This window comes from Somniosus microcephalus, chromosome 6 (assembly GCF_052327205.1).
Source record: "Somniosus microcephalus isolate GS21.2 chromosome 6, FLI_Smic_1.0, whole genome shotgun sequence".
NCBI lineage: Eukaryota > Metazoa > Chordata > Chondrichthyes > Squaliformes > Somniosidae > Somniosus > Somniosus microcephalus.
The window spans coordinates 159,756,179-159,771,794 of NC_140992.1; the positions used below are offsets into that span (position 1 = coordinate 159,756,179).

General features: G+C 51.2%; 1 protein-coding gene across 2 annotated transcripts in view; it reads right to left on the reverse strand.

Annotated features, from left to right (window-relative positions):
• The window catches only part of LOC147116141 (septin-7-like), an 845,307-nt gene that overhangs the window by 736,995 nt on the left and 92,696 nt on the right, over positions 1–15,616 (reverse strand). Inside the window, exons 2-3 of one of the 2 annotated variants that reach the window (XM_085990901.1) lie at positions 12,194–12,296; positions 9,548–9,799 (exon numbers count right to left, since the gene is read on the reverse strand). In XM_085990901.1, coding sequence (XP_085847027.1) covers positions 9,690–9,799; positions 12,194–12,296 — 213 coding nt within the window. In that variant the 3' untranslated portion in view covers positions 9,548–9,689. Of the gene's footprint in view, positions 1–9,547; positions 9,800–12,193; positions 12,297–15,616 lie in introns of those variants that run through there. The other variant, XM_085990900.1, reaches the window with a different exon arrangement.

The following is a 15,616-nucleotide window of genomic DNA, read 5'->3' on the forward strand; positions in this document are numbered from 1 at the left end:
ACCTTATTGAGGTGTATAAAAATATGAGGGGCATAGATAAAGTGAATTCCTTTAGCAGAGGGGTCAAAAACCAGGGGGCACAGATTTAAAGTAATTCTATAGACTCTGGAACAGTTCCCATGGATTGGAGGGCAGCTAATGTAACCCCACTATTCAAAAAAGGTGGTAGAGAGAAAACGGGGAATTACAGACCGGTAAGCCTGACATTGGTAGAGGGGAAAATGCTAGAGTCCATTATAAAAGATGTAATAGCAGAGCACTTGGAAAACAGTGACGGGATCAGACAAAGTCAACATGGATTTACAAAAGGTAAATCGTGCTTGACTAATCTACTGGAATTTTGAGAGGATGTAACTGGTAGAATAGATAAGGGAGAACCAGTGGATGTGGTGTATTTGGACTTTCAGAAGGCTTTCGATGCGGTCCCGCCTAAGAGATTAGCGTGTAAAGTTAAAGCACATGGGATTGGGGGTAAGGTACTGACTTGGATAGAGAACTGGTTGGCAGACAGAAAGCAAAGAGTTGGAATAAACAGGTCTTTTTCCGAGTGGCAGGCAGTGACTAGTGGGGTACCGCAGGGATCGGTGCTAGGACCCCAGCTATTCACAATATATATTAATGATCTAGACGAGGGAACTAGATGTAATATCTCCAAGTTTGCAGATGACACAAAGCTGGGTGGGCGTGTGTGCTGTGAGGAGGATGCCGAGAAACTCCAGGATGATTTGGACAGGTTGGGTGATTGGGCAGATGCATGGCAGATGCAGTATAATGTGGATAAATGCGAGGTTATCCACTTTGGTGGCAAAAACAGGAAGACATTATCTGGACGGCAATAGATTGGGAGAAGGGGAAGTGCAACGAGACCTGGGTGTCCTTGTGCATCAGTCGCTGAAGGTAGGCATGCAGGTGCAGCAGGCGGTTAAGAAGGCAAATGGTATGTTGGCCTTCATAGCGAGAGGTTTCGAGTACAGGAACAAGGATGTCTTGCTGCAGTTGTACAGGGCCTTGGTGAGACCACACCTTGAGTATTTTGTGCAGTTTTGGTCGCCTTATCTGAGGAAGGATGTTCTTGCCGTGGAGGGAGTGCAGCGAAGATTCACCAGACTGATACCTGGGATGGCAGGAATGACGTATGAGGAGAGATTGGGTTGATTGGGCTTATCTTCGCTGGAGTTTAGAAGAATGAGAGGGGATCTCGTTGAAACTTATAAAATTCTAACAGGACTAGACAGACTAGATGCAGGAAGAATGTTCCCGATGGCGGGGGAGTCCAGAACCAGGGGTCACAGTCTAAGGATAAGGGGTAAGCCATTTAGGACAGAGATGAGGAGGAATTTCTTCACCCAGAGAGTGGTGAACCTGTGGAATTCTCTACCACAAAAGGCAGTTGAGGCCAATTCATTAAATATATTCAAGAAGGAGTTAGATATATTTCTTAAGGCTAAAGGGATCAAGGGATCTGGGGAGAAGGCAGGGACAGGGTACTGAATTTGGATGATCAGCCATGATCTCATTAAATGGCAGAGCAGTCTCGAGGGGCCGAATCTCCTGCTCCTATCTTCTATGTTTCTATGGTGGAAGGTTTAGAGGGGATTTGAGGGGAAATTTCTTCACCCAGAGGGTTGTAGGGGTCTGGAACTCACTGCCTGAAAGGATGGTAGAGGCAGGAACCCTAACCACATTTATAAAGTACTTGGATGTGCACTTGGGATGCTCTAACCTGCAGGGCTACGGACCTAGAGCTGGGAAGTGGGATTAGGCTGGAGAGCTCTTTGTTGGCTGGCGCAGACACGATGGGCCGAAATGGCCGCCTTCCTGTTCTTGCATGCAATTCCAGTGTAAATGTGTGAGAATTACTTGCACTATTATTTTTCTGCTCTCTGCTCTACAGAGTGCCAGGTTAACCAGGATGAGACACCAGGGAGGCTGTCCCTCCGGTGTGGAGCACAAGATTTATTAAACAGAAGCGCATCCCAGAACCACACTGCTGAGATGAACAGTCCTCCCCCTGCCTGCTGTATTCCTGGGATTGGAACAGAACGTTCTTTCCAACTAATGTTTCCAAGAAACAGCTTCTGGCCAAATAGAAAGAATGCAGATTTCTTGACAACAACAAGGACTGGAGGCCATGCAGGGGAAGCCTCTCTGCTAAACCCAGAGACTGCTGCTCTGTTTACTGTCCATGTTAATCGATGTGACACACAGCAAGCTCCTTATTATACACAGTGTTTGCACAGTAGCCATTCATTGGATCTATTTATTTGGTGTTTGGAGCTGCCGTTCCCTCAGGCGTTGCTGCACAAAACATGTCACTACTGGCCAATCACTCTGATCTGTGGACATCGGCTCCACAAGGTGCCTGCCGGCAGCTCTTGGCATCTACCACATCAGTGTTGCAATGCGAAGGGCAACTCAATTAGAAAGTAACCTGTTAGCCAACACCAAGGGTGACCGACTGTCGAGGGAGGGCGAAAGGAGACAGCTGATGCTGGAGACTGCGGCCAGCTCAAATCCCGTAGGGTAAAGCTCCGCCCGTGTCTCGGGCTGGATGGGTTTAATGTCAGTACAAAGCTGCTTTGTGCAGACTCACTTCGGTCTGGTGGCAGGACTGCCCTGACTCCAGCTTCCGGATGAATTTACACTATTACACCAAGGTGTCAGCTGTGGCTCAGTTGGCAACATTCTCATTACTAAGTCAGAAGGTGTGGGTTCATGTCCCATTCCATAAATTCGAGCACAAAATCTAAGGTGCCACTCCCAGTGCAGTACTGAGGGAGCGCCGCACTGTCGGAGGGTCAGTACTGAGGGAGCGCCGCACTGTCGGAGGGTCAGTACTGAGGGAGTGCTGCACTGTCGGAGGGGCAGAACTGAGTGAGTGCTGCACTATCGGAGGGACAGTACTGAGGGAGCGCTGCACTGTCAGAGGGTCAGTACTGAGGGAGCGCTGCACTGTCGGAGGGTCAGTACTGAGGGAGCGCCGCACTGTCGGAGGGTCAGTACTGAGGGAGTGCTGCACTGTCGGAGGGGCAGAACTGAGTGAGTGCTGCACTGTCGGAGGGTCAGTACTGAGGGAGCGCTGCACTTTCGGAGGAGCAGTACTGAGGGAGCGCTGCACTGTCAGAGGGTCAGTACTGAGGGAGCGCTGCACTGTCGGAGGGTCAGTATTGAGGGAGTGTTGCACTGTCGGAGGGGCAGTACTGAGAGCGCTGTACTGTCGGAGGGTCAGTACTGAGGGAATGCTGCACTGTCGGAGGGTCAGTACTGAGGGAGCGCTGCACTGTCGGAGGGTCAGTACTGAGGGAGCGCTGCACTGTCGGAGGGGCAGTACTGAGAGCGCTGTACTGTCGGAGGGTCAGTACTGAGGGAATGCTGCACTGTCGGAGGGTCAGTACTGAGGGAATGCTGCACTGTCGGAGGGTCAGTACTGAGGGAGCGCTGCACTGTCGGAGGGTTAGTACTGAGGGAGCGCTGCACTGTCGGAGGGGCAGTACTGAGAGCGCTGTACTGTCGGAGGGTCAGTACTGAGGGAATGCTGCACTGTCGGAGGGTCAGTACTGAGGGAGCGCTGCACTGTCGGAGGGTTAGTACTGAGGGAGCGCTGCACTGTCGGAGGGGCAGTACTGAGGGAGCGCTGCACTGTCGGAGGGGCAGCACTGAGGGAGCGCTGCACTGTCGGGGGGCAGTACTGAGGGAGCGCCGCACTGTCGGAGGTTCAGTACTGAGGGAGCAATGTACTGTCGGAGGGTCAGTACTGAGAGAGTGCTGCACTGTGGGAGTGCTGCACTGTCGGGGGGGCAGTACTGAGGGAGCGCCGCACTGTCGGAGGTTCAGTACTGAGGGAGCGATGTACTGTCGGAGGGTCAGTACTGAGAGTGTGCTGCACTGTGGGAGTGCTGCACTGTCATAGGTGCAGTACTGAGGGAGAGCTGCATTGTCGGAGGGGCAGAACTGAGGGAGCGCAGCACTGTCGGAGGGGCAGAACTGACGGAGCGCAGCACTGTCGGAGGGTCAGTACTGAGGGAGCGCTGCACTGTCGGAGGGTCAGTACTGAATGAGCGCTGCACTGTCGGAGGGGCAGTACTGAGGGAGCGCTGCACTGTCGGAGGGGCAGTACTGAGGGAGCGCTGCACTGTCGGGGGGCAGTACTGAGGGAGCGCCGCACTGTCGGAGGTTCAGTACTGAGGGAGCGATGTACTGTCGGAGGGTCAGTACTGAGAGAGTGCTGCACTGTGGGAGTGCTGCACTGTCGGGGGGCAGTACTGAGGGAGCGCCGCACTGTCGGAGGTTCAGTACTGAGGGAGCGATGTACTGTCGGAGGGTCAGTACTGAGAGTGTGCTGCACTGTGGGAGTGCTGCACTGTCGTAGGTGCAGTACTGAGGGAGAGCTGCATTGTCGGAGGGGCAGAACTGAGGGAGCGCAGCACTGTCGGAGGGGCAGAACTGACGGAGCGCAGCACTGTCGGAGGGGCAGTACTGAGGGAGCGCCGCACTGTCGGGGGCAGTACTGAGGGAGCGCCGCACTGTCGGAGGTTCAGTACTGAGGGAGCATTGCGCTGTCGGAGGGGCAGTACAGAGGGAGCATTGCGCTGTCGGAGGGGCAGTACAGAGGGAGTGCTGCACTGTCGGAGGGGCAGTACTGAGGGAGCGCTGCACTGTCGGAGGGGCAGTACTGAGGGAGCGCTGCACTGTCGGAGGGGCAGTACTGAGGGAGCGCTGCACTGTCGGAGGGGCAGTACTGAGGGAGCGCTGCACTGTCGGAGGGGTAGTACTGAGGGAGCGCTGCACTGTCGGAGGGGCAGTACTGAGGGAGCGCTGCACTGTCGGAGGGGCAGTACTGAGGGAGCGCTGCACTTGTCGGAGGGGCAGTACTGAGGGAGCGCTATACTGTCGGAGGGGCAGTACTGAGGAAGCGCTGTACTGTCGGAGGGGCAGTATTCAGTACTGAGGGAGTGCTGCACTGTCAGAGGTGCTGTCTTTTGGATGAGATGTTAAACCGAGGCCCAATCTGCCCTCTCAGGTGGACGTACAGTAAACAGCGGTTACTTAATGCAGGCATTGCAACAATGTTCCTTCTGAATTTTATTTGGGCCGCGTGGCCCCTCTAAGGGCCCATTCAAAATTCCGCGCATGCCCGGTTTTTCCATTTAAAAGCTGGTGAGCCGGTTGCATGGGACCTCCGGACCGTTGCGCAGCCACGCAGCTTAACAGGAACATTGCATTGTTAATAAATGCAGGCCCTTTCGGTTATCGCAGGATTCAATAATTAGGGGGATAGAACATCTGATTTGCCAAGATAAGAGAGATAATGGGACGAGTGGAAAAGCTTCTGAAAAGGAAGGGAGACAAGCCAGAAGCGGCGGTTCACAGTGGCCCGTAATTTGCGGTCAGCGGCGAAGCAAGTTTTAAGCCAGAGAAAGTTCTACAGATGGGATGGGCTGCAACTAAACTGAACCAGTGCCAATGTCTTCACGGACAGGATAAGCATTCCAGTGGGGGAGGGCCACAGCTTGGAGCATACAGGGCATGAGTGAAGAATGAATAGAGTGAAGGGAAAAGGTGATCTAAGTTGGACCGGTCCGGGTGGGGCGTATGGAGAGATGTAGCTCAGGGCAGACAGGAGGGAGGTTATTAGAACAAGTAGTGCTTTATATCACATGTAGCATTGAGAGAGAGACTTCAACATCTAAAACGGGACTAGATAAGATATTTTAAATAGCAAGAAAATGAATGAGAATGGGGAAATCGCAGGGAAATGTGATTAGACTCGACAGCTGCAGTTAAAGATGAGCTGAATGGCCTCTCTCTGTGCTGCACGTTGTGTGAAAGACATTCTAAGTTAAGGCTAGTTAAGGAAAAAAAGGAAGGAAAAAAGGCATATTGAGGCATATGAATGGATCATGTGTGAACTGGTAAAGCTTCAGAAATAAAGTGGTGGAACTAGAGGCACTAATTAGAATGGAGCGACAGGATGTTGTAGCCTTGATGGAAACTTGGCTTCAACCAGGAAGGATTGGGAACTAAACATTCCCGGCTACAACAGGAGAGATAGGGAAGGGAAAGATGGGGGAGGTGGTCTGATTCATTAAAGACATGATTACAGCCACAGAATGAAAGGTTTTTATTATTCGGTGGTGCTCAGAGAGAATCTCCTGGGTTAAGCTAAAAACTAAGGAATGCGTTGGGAGCACATTATAGACCACAAAAGAAAGCGAGGATGTAAATTAGAGAGATTTATAGCAGGAACGAAGTTGTAATAATGGGGGACTCACACTAGGATAAAACAAAGGTTTGTGGTCAAAATAGGAAGGGGTTCTTAGAATGTGTCCCGGGCTATTCCCTTAATCAGCAAGTTGCATGTCCAACAAGGAAGGAAGCAGGCCGGATCTGGTTCTGGGAAACGAGGCAAGGCGAGGAGGTGGCCTGAAGGGAGAAGCGAACAGCTGGGAAATAGTGACCAGAACTGAACTTGGGTCAGATTGAGGAGTCTGTGGAAAGAGTGGGACTGGAAATGATGTAACTGAAGTATGAAGAAGAGGGATTCAGCCGAGATTAATTGGTTAGAAACACAGGGGGCCAGCAGCAGGAGATACTTCAATACGAGATAGATGTGGCATAGGTTAAATATATTCCTACAAGGAGTAAAGAGGATCGTCAATGGCAAGAGATCTATGGATAACCAGGGTGTTCAGGGCAAAATGATTAAATAAATGGGAAAAATGCAAAAAGGAAATGATGCGAACAACAACTTGTATTTATACAGAGCCTTTAGCAAAGTTAAAACACTCCAAGGTGCTTCACAGGAGTGTTCTCAAACAAAATCTCACCCCGGGCGACAGGAGGAGATATTAGGGCAAAGAGGTAGGTTTTATGGAGCGTCTTAAAGGACGAAAGCGAGGCGGAAAGGTTCAGGGAGGGAATTCCAGAGCTTAGGGCCCAGGCACCAATACCAATGGTGGAGCGAGTAAAATCGGAGATGCTCAAGAGACCAGAATTAGAGGAGTGCAGAGATCTCGGAGGGCTGTGAGGCTGGAGGAGATTACAGAGATAGAGAAATATAAAAAGTAGGGAGAGGATTAGGCAGTGTAAGTGGGGGCATGAAAGACTGGTCAACAACAGAAAGGGAAATAGCAAGGGCTTTTCTAAGAAAAAGGAAAGTCAAAAAGGGCTGGCACCACTTGAAATGAAGTGGGTCATCTTGTCATTGACAGTAAGGGAACAGTTCGTAAGTACTTGCCTCAGTTTTTACAGAGGAAAGTGCCAGTGCGGCTCTAGGCGAACCTGTTGGAGATGTGGAATAGACGTTCCTGGAGAGAAGTATAAAAATAATAGAACTAAAAGTAGGAAACCCCCAGCCCCAGATATTAGGCATCCCAGAATAGTGCCCTGGCCAATATTTATCCCTCAACCAACATCACTAAACAGATCATCACATTGCTGTTTCTGGGATCTTGCTGCGTGTAAATTGGCTGCCATGTTTCCTACAATACAACAGTAATAAACTACAAAAGTACTTAAGTGGTGGTAAAGCGCTTTGGAACGTCCCGAGGTCGTGAAAGGCTCTATAGAAATGCAAGTCTTTCTTTCTGAATGAGGCTGGGGAGGAAACAGCAACCACAATTTTCCAACAATGTTTGGAACTGGGAATTGCACCAAAGGACTGAAGGGAACAACTGTTAGAGCACTCTTCAAGGAAGGGAAAAGAGATACTTCAGAAAATTACAGACTAGTTAATCCTACCTCAGTAATAACAACAGAAAATGCTGGAAAAACTCAGCAGGCCAGGCAACATCTGTGGAGAGAGAAATAGAGTCAACGTTTCAGGTCGAAACCCTTCTACAGAACTGAGAGAAAAGGCAGGGAATGAAACAAAAGGCAGTTTGGGGGCTGGGAAATGGGGGAGGGGATGAAAGAAGAGACATTAAGAGATATTCAAGGTGAGACGAGATAGTAATAGGACAGGTAAAGAAACAGACAATGGCGCTAGATGAAGTGTGAAATCCTACCTCAGTTATGGGTAAAGGTCTGAAGTCCATAATATTGGCTAAAATGAGTGAAAACCTGAATGACCAGGACTAATGAGGGACAGTCAGCAGGGATAATGTAAAGGGCAGGTCGCGCTTGACAAACTGACTAACTAAAATCAGAGAGCATATAAGTAAAGGAAATACAGTGGACGTTGCATGTGTGTGTTTTCAGAAAGCTCGAGGGGCACAGCACTGTAAAGTGCAGGATAGCAGGACGAAAGTGGGACCAGGACAGGGGCCTCCCTCCGAAAGCTACACCATCCACTGCAACACACATGTACAAGGTGATCACCTAACAGTGACCCCAGCTTGTAATCTTGTACTCAGGAATATGTAGTACATTAAAAACAGACAAAAAGATTGAGTGATTTCCTTTTGGGAGAGACTGGAGCAAAAGAAAGATGTGACAAGGGAGGAAGGAAAACAAATCAGGACGAACTGGATCATTAAGAAAGCCAAACATTATGAAAGCTGCAAGCTTTGTACTCGTGTTCCCAATTTCAAACATGCTACTTGAATGAACAAACATCTGAAAGAAAGGTAAATATAGAGCTGGTAATCTCCAGACGACCAAACAAAAGGGCCCATGGCAGACACACATATCAGATCACATTCCACCGTGGCTCCTCTCATCGGGGTATGTACCTGACAAACACAACCACCATTAGGATCACAGCTACCCCAGCTAACTGCTCAATGCCTGACAAGCCTCACAGCGCCAGGGACCCGGGTTCAAATCTGGCCTCGGGTGACTGTCTGTGTGGAGTTTGCACATTCTCCCCGTGTTTGCGTGGGTTTTCTCCGGGTGCTCCGGTTTCCTCCCACAGTCCAAAGATGTGCGGGTTAGGTTGATTTGGCTATGATAAATTGACCCTTAGTGTTAGGGGATTAAATGCGTGGGGTTACGGGGATAGGGTGGGATATGTGTCGGTGCAGGCTCGATGGGCCGAAATGGCCTCTATCTGCACTGTGGGGATTCTGTGAAATAGAGCAAAACCCACTTGTTGTCAGCTCCCGATAGCGAGAAATTCCAACACATCCCCAGTAAGTAAACAGACAGCAGCTGCTTCGGTCATCACATGTTCCTTCTTGGCGACTGTCCACGAGCTCCCTGCGGCCGTGTCACGCTGCTCCGTTCTGGGTTTGCTTGCTTGAGCTCTGCCCAAATCAGTTGCTTCCGTGAAAAGCATTCATTCCAGTTCAGCCTGAGAAACCCTTCTTGAGGGTTCTACCAGCGTGCAGCATCTTTTCCAAGGCAATTTCAAGTTATGAGCCCATCTCAACTGAACTCACCATGGTTCCAATTCATGTCACCCACATTGAACCAACTTCAGCATGGGTCAGACTCCAGGCTGAGAAACACAAGTTCCAGTCTGGTGACATACACAGACTTTAACAAAAAAGTTTGGCAAACCTCAACTCATTTTCTTAAAGACACAACACAGGAAACTTTCGATTAACCGGCCCCTAAATAACCAGAAATGTCGGTTAACCGGCAAAATTCAGGAGTCGGTTTCAGGTAACTTTTATAACTTTTATTACTTGCACAGCAACAAATGGAGGAAGGCAAGGGTTTGGCTGCAGCTGTTGCTAAGCTACAGAGACACTTGCAACTTGTGGACGTTGTTCTGAAGCTGTTGCTAAGCAACAGGGTTTGTTGCTTTATACGGAGCTCGAAGATCCGTATCTTTCACTATAGCGTTCAGTTATCCGGAATTGTTGCTGAACCGGCAACACGTCGGTCCCGTCCGTGCCGGATACCAGAAAGTTTCCTGTACAATAACACATTTTGTCACTGCACCAGATCACAATGACAGTGCCTTGTGACACATGGCCCTCCCCAAACACAGCTCCACCACCACCACCTTCATAGAGGTCAAAGCAACAAAAACAGCATTCCCCAGGTTCAGTCCATAAGGCAATGTGTAACCGAGCCATAGAGACCAGAAGGTCCCAGTTCAATCCCCAGTATGTGCTGGGCTAGCTAATCTCCACAAAGGCAGCAAGCAGAAGGGGCATTATAATTGGCCTCAACACCTCTGGGTTAGGGAAAGGGAAATTGGCCAGGATTGTGGGCAGAGGTTTGGCAGATGGAATACAATACTGGAAAGTATGAGGTTATGCACTTTGGCAGGAAAAATCGTAGAGCAAGTTATTATCTTAATGGCAAGAAATTGGAAAGTACTGAAGTACAAAGGGATCTGGGGGTCCTGGTGCATGAAACTCAAAAGGTTAGTATGCAGGTGCAGCAAGTGATTAAGAAGGCCAATGGAATGTTGGCTTTCATTGCTAGGGGGATAGAATATAAAAATAGGGAGGTATTGCTTCAGTTGTACAAGGTATTGGTGAGACCGCACCTGGAATACTGCGTACAGTTTTGGTGTCCATACTTAAGAAAGGACATACTTGCTCTTGAGTCAGTACAAAGAAGGTTCACTCGGTTAATCCCGGGGATGAGGTGATGGACATATGAGGAGAGGTTGAGGAGATTGGGACTCTACTCATTGGAGTTCAGAAGAATGAGAGGCGATCTTATTGAAACATATAAGATTGTGAAGGGGTTGGATCGGGTGGATGCGGGGAGGATGTTCCCGATGATGGGTGAAATTAGAACTAGGGGGCATAGTCTTAGAATAAGGGGCTGCTCTTTCAAAACTGAGATGAGGAGGAACTACTTCACTCAGAGGGTGGTAGGTCCATGGAATATGCTGCCCCAAAAAGCTGTCGAAGCTACATCATTACATAAATTTAAAACAGAAATAGACAGTTTCCTAGAAGTAAAGGGAATTAAGGGTTACGGGGAGCGGGCAGGGATTTGGACATGAGTCTAGGTTCGGATCGGTCATGGCCCTGTGGGTAGCGGAGCGGGCCCAGGGGCCGTGTAGCCTGATCCTGCTCCTATTTCGTGTGTCTAATTCTGTTAGATTCAGGAGATGGTTCTGTGATAGTAGATTGGCGGTTAGGATCAGATCAGCCATGATCTTATTGAATGGCGGAGCAGGCTCGAGGGGCCGATTGGCCTACTCCTGCTCCTATTTCTTATGTTCTTATGATTTCTGCTCCCAATAGGTGAGAGCAGGATCAGGCACAGCTGTGATGTTCCGAGAGTTGAATAGCCTGCCAACATTCACTGCCTCAGCTGGCCTATCTTCCAAGAAATGAGCCCCCAGGTGGACAAGAGGACTTTATTTGGATTTTAGCAAATCCAATTGTCCCACAGGAGAGTGAGGTCATGGAGTGCGGATAAGACCTCTGAGGTGAATCCAATATTGGCTGATTCAGTGGAAGCAAAGAGAAGCTTAAATCAGTAGAAGCAGGCGGTGGGACTCAGGAATCAGTGCTCTGGCAATCACTGTTTACAATCTACAATCACGGAACTTTACAGCCATTCAGTCCATCATGCCTGGGCCGGCTTTCTGAATGAGCTATCCACTCAATCCCATTGCCCCATCCATTCCCCATAAGGCCCATGCCCTCTCTTAGAAAGAGCTCTCCACATGTTGCCCTGTCCCCCTCTCACAGCAACAGGAGTAGGCCATTCAGCCCCTCGAGCCTATTCCGCCATTCAATTAGATCATGGCTGATGTGCATCTTAACTTCATCTCCCCGCCTTAGTTCCGTAGCCCTCAATACCCTAACGAACAAAAATCGATCAATCTCAGTTTTGACATTTTCAATTGACCCTGGCCTCAACAGCTTTTTGGGGGAGAGTTCCAGATTTCCACTACCCTTTATGTGAAGAAGTGCTTCCTGACATCACCCCTAATTTTAAGGTTCTGCCCCCTTGTTCTGGACTCCCCCCCCACCAGAGGAAATACTTTCTCTCCATCTACCCTATCAAACCCATCTTAAACACCTCAATTAGATCACCCCGTAATCTTCATTTTCAAGGGAATACAAGCCTAGCCTATGCAACCGTTCCTCATAATTTAACCCTTTTTGCCCCAGTATGACTCTGGTGATTTTGCGCTGCACCCCATCCAAGGCCAGTATACCCTTGCAGAGGTGTGGTTACCAGAACTGACCACGATACTCCAGAGGGACCTTGCTCAATCTCCCACAGCCCGACATTCCCCAATCAGCTATCACCCAATGTTCCTAAAATTCTCCACCAGCACTTTGTTTGCCGAGTGTTTAATTCCCCAATCATTTCCCCGAAGACTCACCAACAACCATCAGCGTAAACTCAAAACCACGTTTCACCGACTTCCTATACACCTGGTTCGGGAGGTTTGCAAACCCCACATATCCCTCCAGGGAGCGGGCGTACTGCAAGGAAAAGGAGAGAGTTACACCAAGGGCAAATTCCGGGCACTGAATACAGTCGCAGCATATACACACCCATGGTGGATATGGGTCTCTCACTGTGTAACACTGGAACACAGCGCTGGTGCGTACGGATCTGTCACTAACACTGGGGCACAGCCCTGGTGCGTAACGAACTGTCACTGTAACACTGGGGCACAGCCCTGGTGCATAAGGAATTGTCACTGTAACATTGGGACACAGCGCTGGTGTGTACGGGTCTCTCACTCTGTAACACTGGGGCACAGCGCTGGTGTGTACGGGTCTCTCACTATGTAACCCTGGGACACAGCGCTGGTGTGTACGAATCTCACTGTGTAACACTGGGACACAGCGCTGGTGTGTACGAATCTCACTGTGTAACACTGGGACACAGAGCTGGTGTGTACGAATCTCACTGTGTAACACTGGGACACAGCGCTGGTGTGTACGGGTCTCACTGTGTAACACTGGGACACAGCGCTGGTGTGTACGGGTCTCTCACTGTGTGACACTGGGACACAGCACTGGTGTGTACGGGTCTCTCACTGTGTAACACTGGGACACAGCGCTGGTGTGTACGGGTCTCTCACAGTGTAACACTGGGACACAGCGCTGGTGTGTACGGGTCTCTCACTGTAACACTGGGACACAGCGCTGGTGTGTACGGGTCTCTCGCTGTGTAACACTGGGACACAGCGCTGGTGTGTACGGGTCTCACTGTGTAACACTGGGGCACAGCGCTGGTGTGTACGGGTCTCTCACTGTGTAACACTGGGACACAGCGATGGTGTGTACGGGTCTCTCACTGTGTAACACTGGGGCACAGTGCTGGTGTGTACGGGTCTCTCTGTCTAACACTGGGACACAGCGCTGGTGTGTACGGGTCCGTCACTAATACTGGGACACAGCGCTGGTGTGTACGGGTCCCTCACTGTGCAACACTGGGGCACAGCGCTGGTGTGTACGGGTCTCTCTCTGTGTAACACTGGGACACAGCGCTGGTGTGTACGGGTCTCTCACTGTGTAACACTGGGGCACAGCGCTGGTGTGCATGGGTCTCGCACTAACGGGTACAGCGCTGGTGTGCATGGGTATCTCGCACAAACACGGGGCACAGTGCTGGTGTGTATGGGTCTCTCACTAACACTGGGACACAGCGCTGGTGTGTACGGGTCTCACTGTGTACGGGTCTCTCACTGTGTAACACTGGGGCACAGCGCTGGTGTGTATGGGTCTCTCACTAACACGGGCACAGCGCTGGTGTGTACGGGTCTCTCACTGTGTAACACTGGGACACAGCGCTGGTGTGTACGCGTCTCTCACCGTGTAACACGGGGCACAGCGCTGGTGTATACGGGTCTCTCACTGCGTAACACTGGGGCACAGCGCTGGTGTGTACGGGTCTCTCACTGTGTAACACTGGGGCACAGTGCTGGTGTGTACGGGTCTCTCACTGCGTAACACAGGGGCACAGCGCTGGTGTGTACGGGTCTCTCACTGTGTAACACTGGGGCACAGTGCTGATGTGTACGGGTCTCACTGTGTAACACGGGGCACAGCGCTGGTGTGTACGGGTCCCTCACTGTGCAACAGCACTGGTGTGTACGGGTCTCTCACTGTGCAACACTGGGACACAGCGCTGGTGTGTATGGGTTTCTCACTGTGCAACACTGGGACACAGCGCTGGTGTGTACGGGTCTCTCACTGTGTAACACTGGGGCACAGCGCTGGTGCGTACGGGTCTCTCACTGTGTAACACTGGGACACAGCACTGGTGTGTACGGGTCTCTCACTGTGTAACACTGGGACACAGCGCTGGTGTGTACGGGTCCGTCACTAATACTGGGACACAGCGCTGGTGTGTACGGGTCCCTCACTGTGTAACACTGGGGCACAGCGCTGGTGTGTACGGGTCTCTCTCTGTGTAACACTGGGACACAGCGCTGGTGTGTACGGGTCTCTCACTGTGTAACACTGGGGCACAGCGCTGGTGTGTACGGGTCTCTCACCGTGTAACACTGGGGCACAGCGCTGGTGTGTACGGGTCTCTCCCTGTGTACGGGTCTCTCACTGTGTAACACTGGGACACAGCGCTGGTGTGTATGGGTCTCTCACTGTGTAACACTGGGACACAGCGCTGGTGTGTACGGGTCTCTCACTGTGTAACACTGGGACACAGCGCTGGTGTGTACGGGTCTCTCACTGTTACACTGGGACACAGCACTGGTGTGTACGGGTCTCTCACTGTGTAACACTGGGACACAGCGCTGGTTTGTACGGGTCTCTCACTGTGTAACACTGGGGCACAGCGCTGGTGTGTACGGGTCTCTCACTGTGTAACACTGGGACACAGCGCTGGTGTGTACGGGGCTCTCGCACTGTAACACGGGGCACAGTGCTGGTGTGTATGGGTCTCTCACTAACACTGGGGCACAGCGCTGGTGTGCATGGGTCTCGCACTAACGGGCACAGCGCTGGTGTGCATGGGTATCTCGCACAAACACGGGGCACAGTGCTGGTGTGTATGGGTCTCTCACTAACACTGGGACACAGCGCTGGTGTGTACGGGTCTCTCACTGTGTAACACTGGGGCACAGCGCTGGTGTGTATGGGTCTCTCACTAACACGGGCACAGCGCTGGTGTGTATGGGTCTCTCACTGTGTAACACTGGGGCACAGCGCTGGTGTGTACGCGTCTCTCACCGTGTAACACGGGGCACAGCGCTGGTGTATACGGGTCTCTCACTGCGTAACACTGGGGCACAGCGCTGGTGTGTACGGGTCTCTCACTGTGTAACACTGGGGTACAGCGCTGGTGTGTACGGGTCTCTCACTGTGTAACACTGGGGCACAGTGCTGGTGTGTACGGGTCTCACTGTGTAACACGGGGCACAGCGCTGGTGTGTACGGGTCCCTCACTGTGCAACACTGGGACACAGCGCTGGTGTGTACGGGTCTCTCACTGTGTAACACTGGGACACAGCGCTGGTGTGTACGGGTTTCTCACTGTGCAACACTGGGACACAGCGCTGGTGTGTACGGGTCTCTCACTGTGCAACACTGGGACACAGCGCTGGTGTGTACGGGTCTGTCACTGTAACACTGGGACACAGCACTGGTGCGTACGGGTCTCTCACTGTGCAACACTGGGACACAGCGCTGGTGTGTACGGGTCTCTCACTGTGTAACACTGGGACACAGCGCTGGTGTGTACGGGTCTGTCACTGTGTAACACTGGGGCACAGCGCTGGTGTGTACGGGTTTCTCACTGTGCAACACTGGGACACAGCGCTGGTGTGTAC